We start from the raw sequence: 12,566 nt of genomic DNA, 5'->3' as shown, positions 1-12,566 counted from the left end.
AAGTCACACACACTGAAGTTTACTGATCTGGTTACATTTCAAACTGCATCATGTACAGAGCAAGAGATCATCTACTTCCTAGGACACTACAGACGTTGTTCATAGACAGAGAGGGGGGGGTATCATCTGAGAGGAGATCTACATCTGAAACAACTCAAGGTCAGAAGAACTCTGAGAAGAGCAGAACAATCTGTGGGGGGGGGTTTCATGGAGCGGCTTGGAGCAGGAGTTCAAACAAAGCACACATAGCATTCACTTTGAAGGATGCACAGAAACACTTCTTTGGGAAAGTATGAGAATGAAGAAAGGAGATTGAAGAGGAGAAATGATTGTAAATGTATAAATGTAAATATGTAAGTAGGAATAACTTTCAGAGATGATTGAAAGGATAATCATTGATCAGCAGGAAGTGAGGGGGATCAATAAGCATCTGCTCCCTCCTGCTCCCTTCGGACACATAGGATTTATTATTATGATGAACATTGATAAATACTTTATTCTAACAATACGCTGTTCTGTTTCTCACATGTGTTTCTTCCTCCAGGCTGGACCGTGGTGGAGAGCAGAGGTTCAGAGCAGGTGTGAGGAAGTGTAAGTGTGGATCAGTCAGCTTCTCTCTAGAGCAGGGGTAGCCAACACGGTGCCCGCGGGCACTTAGTCGCTCGCAGGGGCAACGTGAGTCGCCCGCATGGCATGTTCTAAAAATAGCTCGCCAAGCAAATCCAAAATGTATAAAATACACAAAACAAAAAAGGAAATGTAATTAAAAGAATCGACCCTATGCATAAACGAAACCTAAATCATAGCGAACTCTATCTACTTACTACAACTCTATATCTATCTAACACCCCTCCTGTTCTTTGAGTAAACACTGAAGGGGTCCCACAGACCCAAACAGACACAAAGGTTAAAGGTCAGCATGTCATGATGTTAAAATGTGCTAAATATATACACTGCAAAAAACAACAAAAAGAGGAGTAAAAGTAGCTCACGACTTGTTTTATTTTTTGAAAGTAGCCCTCACCCTAAAAAAGGTTGGAGACCCCTGCTCTAGAGACACAGATGATGGAGGTGCTATTTATTCATTAGAACATGACCTCTTGAAGCTTTATAGAAAGATCACTGACAGAGAGGAAAGCCTTCAGGTGAGTCTGGTGATAAACTGCTGTCTGTGTCTCTCCTCAGATTCCTGTGGACTCACCCTGGACTCAAACACAGTGAGCAGAGGCCTCAAACTGTCTGAGGACAACAGGACGGTGACATGTGTGGAGGAGAAGCAGCCATATCCTGATCATCCAGAGAGGTTTGAGTGGGCTCAGCTGATGTGCAGAGAAGCTCTGACTGGTCGCTGTTACTGGGAGGTCGAGTGGAGAGGAGGGGTTATTATAGCAGTGACTTACAGAGGAATCAGGAGGAGAGGAGGCGGAGTGGAATGTGTGTTTGGAGAGAATGATCAGTCCTGGATTCTGTACTGCTCTGATAGAGGGTACTCTGTCTATCACAATAAGAGAAGAACAGACATCTCCTCCTCCTCCTCCTCCTCCTACTCCTCCTCCTCCTCCTCCTCCTCCCCCTCCTCCTCCTCCTCTTCCTCCTCCTCCTCCTCTCGTAGAGTAGCAGTGTATCTGGATCATGCTGCTGGCTCTCTCTCCTTCTACAGAGTCTCCTCCTCCTCACTGATCCTCCTCCACACCTTCAGAGCCACATTCACTGAACCTCTCTACGCTGGGTTTGGGTTCTGCCCTGACTCCTCAGTGTCTCTGTGTCCTCTGTGTCCTCTGTAGGAGGAGACCACTTCCTGTCCTAGGTCACATGGTGTTTTAAATGGAGGCTTCTCATTGGTTACCGTGTGTCTCACTGATTGTGTCTGTAATAAAGTTTTCTTGAAGCAACGTATTAAAGCTGATCCTGAAGACTGTAGTGATCGATACGTTCAATAAAGATTTAGAACAAGCAGCGTCTATGAAGTCAATCTGTTCCTCCTCCTCCTCCTCCTCCTGTTCCTCTTCCATCCTCGGCTCCTGCCTCTACCGCCTCCTCTCCTCTCCTCCTCCTGCTCCTCTCCTCTCTCCTCTTCCTCTCCTCCTCCTCCTCCTCCTCTCCTCCTCCTCCTCCTCTCCTCTCCTCTCCTCCTCCTCTCCTCCTCCTCCTCTCCTCCTCCTCCTCCCCTCTCCTCCTCCTCCTCCTCCTCCTCCTCCGCCTCTCTATCTTGCAGCATCAAATAATTATGACAGTGAGCAGGTTCCTCAAACTGTCTGAGGACAACAGGAAGGTGACATGTGCAGCCATATCCTGATCACCAGAGAGGTTTGAGCGCAGGGCTCAGCTGATGTGCAGAGAAGCTCTGACTGGTCGCTGTTACTGGGAGGTCGAGAGGAGAGGAGGGGTTCAGATAGCAGTGACTTACAGAGGAATCAGGAGGAGAGGAGTCGGAGAGGAATGTGAGTTTGGAAAGAATGATCAGTCCTGGAGACTGGACTGCTCTGATAGAGGTTACGCTGTCTATCACAATAAGAGAAGAACAGACATCTCCTCCTCCTCCTCCTCCTCCTCCTCCTCCCCCTCCTCCTCCTCCTCCTCCTCCTCCTCCTCTGGTAGAGTAGCAGTGTATCTGGATCATGCTGCTGGCTCTCTCTCCTTCTACAGAGTCTCCTCCTCCTCACTGATCCTCCTCCACACCTTCAGAGCCACATTCACTGAACCTCTCTACGCTGGGTTTGCAGTCTGCCCTGACTCCTCAGTGTCTCTGTGTCCTCTGTGTCCTCTGTAGGAGGAGACCACTTCCTGTCCTGGGTCACATGGTGTTTTAAATGGAGGCTTCTCATTGGTTACCGTGTGTCTCACTGATTGTGTCTGTAATAAAGTTTTCTTGAAGCAACGTATTAAAGCTGATCCTGAAGACTGTAGTGATCGATACGTTCAATAAAGATTTAGAACAAGCAGCGTCTATGAAGTCACTCTGTTCCTCCTCCTGCTCCTCCTCCTCTCCTCTTCCTCTCACACACACTAAACACACTAACTTCAAGTATCTTGGACTCGAACTTGAATTTAAGAAACATATCAAGAAAGTATCAAACACCGTTAAATTCAACTTGCAACTGATTTTAAAACTGAGCTATGAAAGAGTGATGCAGCGGCTCCCTCTGGTGTAGAAGCTGTGTGTGTGTGTGTGTGTGTGTGTGTGTGTGTGTGTGTGTGTGTGTGTGTGTGTGTGTGTGTGTGTGTGTCCAGCAGGTGGCGCTGAGTCCCCACAAACAGACACTGATATGCACAGGTTTGATGGTTAAATGGAGAACACATGTTCACAATAATATAGCACAATAGGCTTTACATTGATTAATTACAAGTATAGATATTTCTTTTTGAATGAAGGTTAATTTTCTTATTCTAGTTATTGATTTGACGTTATAATATTAGTTTGATGGTCATCAGGGATCATTAGATTGATGAATTTAACTCTAAACATCAATCATCTTTATTTAAATTGCATCATGAGGTAACTTATTTAAAGCATATTGTTATTTACATATGTGTTGTTGTTATAGCGCTGTGCAATGCACCTTTTAGTTATTATATCTTGAGTGAATAAAATATGGAATAAAAACATGTAATGGTATATTCCTTTCATTTTCGCATTTCATTTCTCTTCCTTTTCACTGTCTGTAACAAAGACATCTTTCCTCCTGTCCGTGCATGAATAATGATACCTCCTCTTCCTCCTCCTCCTCCTCTTCCTCACCCCCTATAGCCTTGCCCCCCCCCCCCCCCCTTGCTCCCACACTCTTCCTGTTAACCATCGCAACTTTATTGACATTACAGGAATCACTAATGAAACACCGTCTGATTCTCTGTCTGTGCGGCTATTAAAGGGAATCACACAGAACACATCTGAACCCCCCACACACACACACACACACACACACACACACACACACACACACACACACACACACACACACACACACACACACACACACACACACACACACACACACACACACACACACACACACACACACACACACACACACACAACACACACACACACACACACACACACACACACACACACACACACACACACACACACACACACACACACACACACACACACACACACACACACACACACACACACACACACACACACACACACACACACACACACACACACACACACACACACACACACACACACACCTCTTCCTGTATGTGTCCTACTGTACATGTAACATACGGGAAAACGCAGCAATGACAGAGGTGTGTGTGTGTGTGTGTGTGTGTGTGTGTGTGTGTGTGTGTGACTGGAAGTGCCGTGATGAGTTCAGGCTCTCACCAACGCCAGGAATTCACCACCTTTTATGAGGACGTCCAATCAGTGTTTATGATAATTAAAGTCAATAACAACAATAAGTGCATACCATATTTACTGAGAGAGCTGTGAAACCTGCTCTTCATGGAGACAGTCTTGATTCGATGTCCCAAATATCTGTAAAACACAACAAAAAAGCAGTTTTTCACAACATATAAAACACTTGTTTTCAGTGCTAACATCGTTCTGCCAGACTTATGATCACATAAACCGATATAAAACATGAAATGGACCATGCATCTGATTTTAACACTGATTTTTCCATACATGTGTCAATAAAGCTCAGTGTTGGTGCTCTTTGGGACCGGCTGTAAGATCGAGTGCTCGAGCCATCCTTGTTCACCACCGAGGCAGGCCAACTCTCATCTTAGGCCCCAAGAAAAATGTAATTAACAATTACAAATACATAAAATCTGTTAATAAAAGTTTTTATTAAGAAGTATACAGGCTGCATATCATGTGTTCTCAGCCTTGGAGAAACTTGACATGTTTTGGTATGTGTCTGAACCTCTCTTTAGTGGTTCAATAAAACAGATATTTGAACGTGTGCCTACTTTGTTCATGTGCTGTTGAGGTTAATTTCAGTAGTTGCGTGCTATAATGTATTTACAAAGTGTGAAGAGGAGGCAACTTTAGAATAGGGAACCTGTTCAGGTCAATTAGAGTCAAACTACTAGCTTATTGGTTATGAACAAGACTTACCTTTAAAATAGGGAACATGTTCTTCGATAGAAATACTTAATTTTGAGTTATTTAGACTTAAAGGTGGGGTAGGTAAGTTTGAGAAACCGGCTCGAGATACACTTTTTGTTATATTCCATGGAATGCTCTTAACATCCCGATAGCAATGAATATCTGAAGTGCTTTGACAACAAATCCATAAAGAAATTTCATCTGTGGAAGCTGTAGTACTGTAAAAAGCACGACCAATCATCTGAGCCGGCCCGGCTAAAGTACCTGGATGGCCTACCTGCCTGTCAGCCTTCCATCTGTGCACAAACTTATCTCGTGCCCTCATTGGTCATGTGCGCGTTCGTGTGTGTTGGAGGAGGGGCTCTGTGAGGAAGTGGCAGATTTTCTCCGGTTGTGTATTTTCAAATTCTAGCGATCTCGAGCCGGTTTCTCAAACTTACCTACCCTAACCCTAAATGTACAAAACCAAAAATAAATACATATATTTTCAGTTCAGTGTTGATGATGCTAGTAAAAAAACACGTCATGCATTGTGAAGTGCATCAGAACACAAGCAACACATAGTAACATTAAAGTCATATTTGTATTGCTTCCATTTCCAGCTCTGTTGTTAACAAAAAACGTGTTATATTTTCCATCCAATTGCTTCAATGCAAAACCCTGTTTGCATGTTTCCATTCCATTTATTTAAGAGACATAACATACAAACTCAGTAGTATACAAAGCTCTATAAATAAGACTGTTTTAATTTAAATGTCACTAGTGGAGATGACAGGTGGCCACATTGTGATTAATCTCAGAGTGTTATGAATGATACAACAATTACTTAAAAAGGACACCATTTGCAAACTTTCAGGATCATTTGTATTTAGTGTCTCATTGAGGGTGGTTCGTTTTGGGGGTTTTCTTTCCTGTAGTGTGTTATATAGGTTATTGTGTAAACAATATTTAACAAGAAATTAGCACATTAGGGCCCCTTAAAGAGGAACAATTAAACATGAAAAAGGAGAAAATGAGTCCAGGGGAAAGAGAGACACCGGACAGTTTTACCATGATGACGGCTCATTACTCATTTAGCATTGTAATCCCTCTCAGACAGGTTTGGGAAGTTGCATGGATACATTCCATCAGCGGACTTCACAAGGAGACATTTTTGTTCAAGATCATCAACTGGAACCAAGTGGATCAAGGTACCTTCATTTCCCCTAAAGATATGAGGCACAAAACCATAACCCTGTGGAAGGGGGAAGGACCTAGTCTGTGTGTCCAAAGGTTTGAAGAACATGGCCATTTCTGCTCCTGCTTCTGAGCTCAATGATATTATCTGCTCCATCTCCCCAGAGCGTCCATCTGTCAGACTTACACAATAATCATTGCGTCTTTTGGCGCGGGTATAGTTTTTACTTGTGTAGACCAAACCCTTGTGTGTCATTCTGTTGTGAAGAAGAATTGTAATCGGTGGTTCTATCAATGCTGTGAGGAAGGCATGCCTTTCGTGTTGTGTGAGGTGTTTGATCTTTCCATCATCCAAAACTGTTGTGTCCTGGTAGCGTATACATTTCTGTACTTTTGAATAACTATTGATCTCCTGAGAAAATGCAAGGACACGGTCACTGACTGCATACTGCTTTGATGTGGTACAGCTCTGTGCAGCAAGAACTTGTTGACCACTTGAAGAGCAACACATTTGGTTCCATGCACCATTTTAAGGAGATTTCCATTTCCATTCTCAAACACAAAAGCGGAGTGTGCCCACAATGGACCCCACAGTTTCACAGACTGGGGTCAGGAGATGCATATTGAATGTCATTGCACTCTCCCCATACAAAGACTGACACTTCACAACATACTCAAGGAGCATTGCATCTGCTTTGTTCACGTCATCAAAGTGAATCTTGTCCTTCAAAAGGAGAAAAACAGCGATAACGAGCAGGCAAAGGTGTTTGGTGTAGCGACCATCTAGTACACCTTCAAGGCAGGGCAAGCAATAAAACAATAGCCACGCCCGCCATTCAGAGGCTTTCCAGAATTTCCACTCACTCAATGGTCTAGGTAACCGAGTGATCAGATGTGGTGGCTAAATGCATCTGATTCGGTTTTCAATAACCCTCAATGTTGCAGGTCTGCCTGATTGGTGCCCTCTAGCATGAGTTCTGTCACTTGTCTGACAACACCTAATAACACAGCATGCATATAATCAGGCACAAACCCCCACGCAATATCAAATTGTGGCATGTTGATCAAGGGAGACACCTTGGTGAAAAGTGTCCGGGGTGACCTTTGACACCCCGGACACTTTCTTGTTCAATTAATGCCAACTCCATATCAGCCAACATTCCTTCTACATCTCTGTCACTGTTTGGATTTTCACACATTGTGTACTTTACTTGACGTTCCACAAGGGTACCAGGGTGGAGGCAAAAGCCACAGCCAAAGTAACCATTGAATTGTTTTGTGTTCTGCATGGTGGGCCTTGCCTTTGAGTCAACACAACAACAGACACCTATAACTTTGCTATTGACCTGCATTCCATTTTTTTTCCAAGACACTCCTTTGGATACAAGTAACTTTGACTGATCAACAAAAGGTTTAAGAAAAACATGCATGCAAGGCTCACTTGAACCAAACCATAAACCAGCCAGAATAATGTGTTTGAATCGCATTTTTGGTGGAAGTTCATTCAGGTGAAGCTGAATGGGCCAAATCGAAAACTTTGAGGACTTGAACACAGGTGAACCATCAGAGTTACAATTATACAAGAAATTATTAACATCCGATAAAATCTGACCAGCTGCTGACAATTCTTTGTAGGATTCACCATCATAAATGTCTGAAATGACTCTGTCTCCATTGCATGGGCGATCAAACCTGTAGCTCAACTCATTATTCTTAAAGATCTTGTTAAAATAATGTTTAGATCTGGAGACAACATATTTTCCAAACAGCTGATTAATGAGTTTGAGCAAATCACTGAGCTGAGAACATGTAATATTATGTCGAGCAGCATGGCTCATAATCATGATTAGTGCTTCAGCCCTGGTTGTAGTACCTGTTGCAGTTAGCTTGGAGTCCATATCAGGATCTTTCCCTAACATCCCAAATGGATTACCCACACTAGAGTCCAGGGGCGGACTGGGACTACAAATCAGCCCGGGACTCTCGACCGGCCCACTTCGGTACCGCCGGCCCACCTCGGTACCGCAAGTAAATTATCAACGGGGGGGTGCTAGTGAGTTATCCGACCGGCCCACTTCAGTACCGGCCCATCGGGATTCGTCCCGAACGTCCCGATGGCCAGTCCGCCCCTGCTAGAGTCTGAGTCACTGTCATCTGAGAGAGATTCTTGTTCCTCTGAGAGAGCTGAGTCATCATCTGAGAGCGCTGAGTCATCATCCGTCAGAAAATAAAACCCTCTCTCTTTTCCTCCGTACCCAAATCTTTTAAAAACGGGTGTACAACGAGCGGATACAGATTTCCATCCGAACTGACGTGTCCATCCGAGGTGACGTCAGCGGACCCACAGAAAGTTGCTATCAGAAACAATGCCTGACGTGTTTTGGACGTAATCTCGTCTTTGTTTACATTAGCAAGCCTCGCTAACACTCAGAGCTAACCTGTACTGGAGAGCACATGTGTTTAAAAAGCAGGAATTAAAAAAAGAACTCACCTTGTGATAAACCTGCAAGAGAAAAAGCATTTGAGCTCCATACTGTTTCAGAAATAATCCTTGACGTGGTTTAGAACAGGATGGGGTTTTATCACAACCGAATTTAACTTTATCTCTGTTGGCATAATCTAAATCAGGGGTATTCAACTAAAATTCAAAGAGGTCCAGTTAGAGAAAATGTCCCCATGCAAAGGTCCGGAACATCAAAATGTCTAACTTGCTTTATGAATTAGTGTGATATATATTGAAGTAGTCTGTAGCTTTATCAACGTCTGCATGTAATCAACAACCGACTGCCAATCAGATAAAGAAAGTACAATTCAAAAACAACAATATTTATTGTCAATGAACATTGAACTATACAGATATACAGTAAATACTGTGGATATGTGTAATGTTCCTCTCGGGCTGCATTTAAAAATAAAATAGAGAAATAAATAAAATAGCTTTGTTAACCGTTTCACGTCATGACTTAACAGTTTCAGACGATTATCGAACAATATCAGTCTTTACACATCATAACAATTGAACAGTTTTAAAGTTTCTCTTTCTTTCCCTCTTATATTGCAGTCCCTCACTCACTTTTTTTAATTCAGTGCGAGAATTGAGCTTGAGCTTGTCCTGCCAGGAGTTTAGATCTGGGCTGAAATGGTGTCAGGGCCATTCTCATACACTCATGCAGGTGCTCATTGGTTAGCCTCGGTTAGCTTCGGTTAGCTTCGGTTAGCCTCGGTTAGCCTCGGTTAGCCTGCCCTGGAACCATATTTAGTTTTTGTGACCTCCGTTCTGACTTGAGAGGGAATGTTTGGTCAAACACTTTGTGTTTTGTCTCATAGTGGCGTTTTGGCACTTTTAATGAGCGCCACGGTCTCTGAACAAATGAGACACACTGGCTCTGTGCTCCCAGTGGGCAGGAGGAACATGAATGAGTCCACTCAGGGTTAAAAGCTCTGTTCTCACTGTCCACTTTCCTCTTCTTGGAGAGCGCCATGTGTAATTATTTGTCTCTCCCTGTCTGCCGCTAACTCGCCTGTTCACTCTCCTCTCCGTCTTCTCTCCCTGTATCGCTAATTATTCTCTTCACTCACTTTCCTCTCCACTTCTCTCTGCCGCGCTCTCATCTCTTCTTCTGTGTTTCTCTCCCTGTATCGCTCACTCGTCTCTTTCGCCCCCTGTCGGAGGCAGTTAAAATAGAATCGCCCCGTCAAAATTGAAATCCCCTATTAATGTATTGATTATAGGTCCCGGTCCGTATAGGTCGGCGTCTGGGTCCGGATCCGGACCGCGGTCCGCCTGTTGCCGACCCCTGATCTACATGGTTCAAGAGGCGCACACGGTAAATGTTTCTCTTTTGTTGATATGTGTGACTGTTCATTTCTTATAGTTTACATACGTCTTCGGAGAAAGAGAGCGAGAGGGAGAGAATAAACCTTCAAAAGACATCAGTATGTTCGTGGCCTTATTTATTGGACCGGTGTAGCTACTCTTCCTATATTTGTGCGTAAATCGGTGGTTAAAAGCCGAAAAGCATCACATTCACCTCCAGAGTTCCCCCATAATGTTGCTGAACACCGCCATACACCGGGGACGATACTGAGGTGCGAGCTCCCTGCACGCAGCATGAGAAATTGCTTTTTTGTCGAGGGAACTGGAAGAAGCTTCCTTAACCCGGGTTTTAGGACGCGTCACTGTGGCACTCTATTTGGATCAGGCTCGAGCAGGCGGGAGTTAGACTCTGACGTCACTGTCGAGACGTTAGTGGCCGACACCGCCTACTATGGGCTTCTCAGCAACTCTGCAGAATCCTATGGGGACGTCACGGACACTACGTCCATTTATATATACAGTCTATGGTTTATATGCAAAACAGGTTTTATTAAAAAAATTCAGAACTGTACATTTAAAAACATGAACATTAACAAATTAAACGAGAACGAGTTATTTCTTTAAAAAACTTGAATGTATCCTTATTTTCAGGAAGAGGTATTTTCAGAAAATGTAAAACAAATGTATTAAATAAATAACCAAAACGTTTAGGAATGTCTCTTACCTTATAAATATAAATACAAAAATGTAAAACAAATATTTTAAAAATGAAATTTGCATTGACTGTGCACCGAACACTGAGGGAGGACGACATGTTTTCAGAGCAAAGAGATGACATACGTCCAACGGACAAAAGGATGTAGGAGGGGCGCTGTGGAGCAGACGACGACCACAACACGCTGCCCTCAGCAGAAAAAACACTTCCTGGTAGCGGCCGCTCAACACACGAGGACACAGAATCAGACATCTTCATGACTCTTGGAGGATTTCTTCTTCTGTGTCCCTTTAGAGACTCCGGTCTTCTTTTTCTCCTTGCCATCTTTTCCTTCGACACCAGTGCTATCTTCACTAATTTTATTTTTCTTCTTCTTCTTGGGCTCAGACGGTGTCTCATCAGTTTGTTCTTCAATCAGGGTCAGAGTGGGCGTCGCTGCTCTGTCTTCTACAAGAAGAGTACGTCCAAAAAGACAGCGCCTGAGATGGAAAGCATCAACGCTGTGTCTACTCTTCCTTGTTGGTGTTTCTGTCTTCTCTTTCTCCTCCATTGTCTTATTCTGTGTGTTCTGTTTATTGGGAGGGATGTTTTTTGCGGGAGGCTTTGCCCGGGATTTCCTCACTCTGTTTTCCACTGGTGGTGGTGCAGCCGAGTCCAGCGCATTGATGGTGTCCATCTTGGCCATGTCTGCATCTGTTGACAGAGTAAACATGATGAAGACATTAAACCAACGACTAGGTGGCACAAATGCTTAAAATAAAACATCAACAGTATCCACACAGCTTCTGTGCACAGCTCTGTTTGTATTAAATCACTGTTTCCCATGGTGATGTCATTCATTGGAGTTGTGGTTTTCCATCTTCCAAAATGTCCAGCATTTTCCAACCCTCTTAACTTTCTCCACCTTTGATTCTATCTCTTTCTCAATGTAAAAAAGACATATGTTTCATCTTATCTCGGGAGTATCTGACTTAATCTTAATTATTTAATGTCTTCGGGAATATTACCATTAGCTTCATTTGAAAGCGCTAGGAAATTATGATTGGAAAACTGTGATTGATCCTTATCCTTTACACACACTTGCACAACAATGTCCTTTGTCAGACCCACGTCCTACCTGTCATCTGCTGGAGGAGTTTCTTCCATTTACCTACGTCCAGACTGTCAGAGTCAGAATCCTCTCCAGCCACAGTTTGGGTCTTGGATTCTTTTGCCTTGATTTCTCCAGATTTACTTTGACTTTTTTTCCTTTTTGCCAGCACAGTCTAGATGAAAAAAAGAAAAGAAACAACAGCCTAATAAGTAAAGTTGAACAAACATGCGTTGAACAAGTTACTAAACCAGTGGAAGCATCCATTGAAACTCAGTGTGCTGCTCTGTGATGCAAATTAGTTTAAGCCAGATACTTGGCATCTCATCTTGGGTGCAAGTTGATCAATGTTTGATACCAAGTCCATCTGAGACCTGTGTACACCTTCAGACAGCCTACAAGTGAAGCACACATTGTTTTAGTGATGTGACGGTCGCTAACGAGCTGATTCTTTTGAACGGCTCTTTGGTACGAACGAGTACCAGCGTCTCCAGCGCTTTCGAATGGCAATGGCCGTGGCTGTCTCCTCCTGATTGGTGGAGTTGGCCCAATAGCCGTAGCGCCACCGTCCTGACGTCAGGACAGTGTTCAAATCTGGATCAGTTTTTATCAGATCCGTTGCAGCCCCTTTTTTTTAGAGATTTGGGTATGGAGGAAAATAGAGAGGGTTGTGTTTTCTGACACTTGGTGAGTTCCCTGGAAC

General features: G+C 43.6%; 1 protein-coding gene across 8 annotated transcripts in view; it reads left to right on the top strand.

Moving 5' to 3' along the window:
* The window catches only part of LOC117470688 (NACHT, LRR and PYD domains-containing protein 12-like), a 38,459-nt gene extending 35,519 nt beyond the window's left edge, over window positions 1-2,940 (top strand). For 6 of the 8 annotated variants that reach the window (XM_034115517.1, XM_034115514.1, XM_034115518.1 and 3 more), the window contains 2 exons: window positions 545-591; window positions 1,186-1,954. In XM_034115517.1, coding sequence (XP_033971408.1) covers window positions 545-591; window positions 1,186-1,784 — 646 coding nt within the window. In that variant the 3' untranslated portion in view covers window positions 1,785-1,954. The other 2 variants (XM_034115516.1, XM_034115520.1) reach the window with 2 other exon arrangements.
* Window positions 2,941-12,566: the final 9,626 nt, after the last annotated feature.

The sequence above is a fragment of the Trematomus bernacchii genome, unplaced genomic scaffold (genome assembly GCF_902827165.1).
Source record: "Trematomus bernacchii unplaced genomic scaffold, fTreBer1.1, whole genome shotgun sequence".
Taxonomy (NCBI): domain Eukaryota; kingdom Metazoa; phylum Chordata; class Actinopteri; order Perciformes; family Nototheniidae; genus Trematomus; species Trematomus bernacchii.
This window is presented reverse-complemented; position numbering and strand designations above follow the sequence as displayed.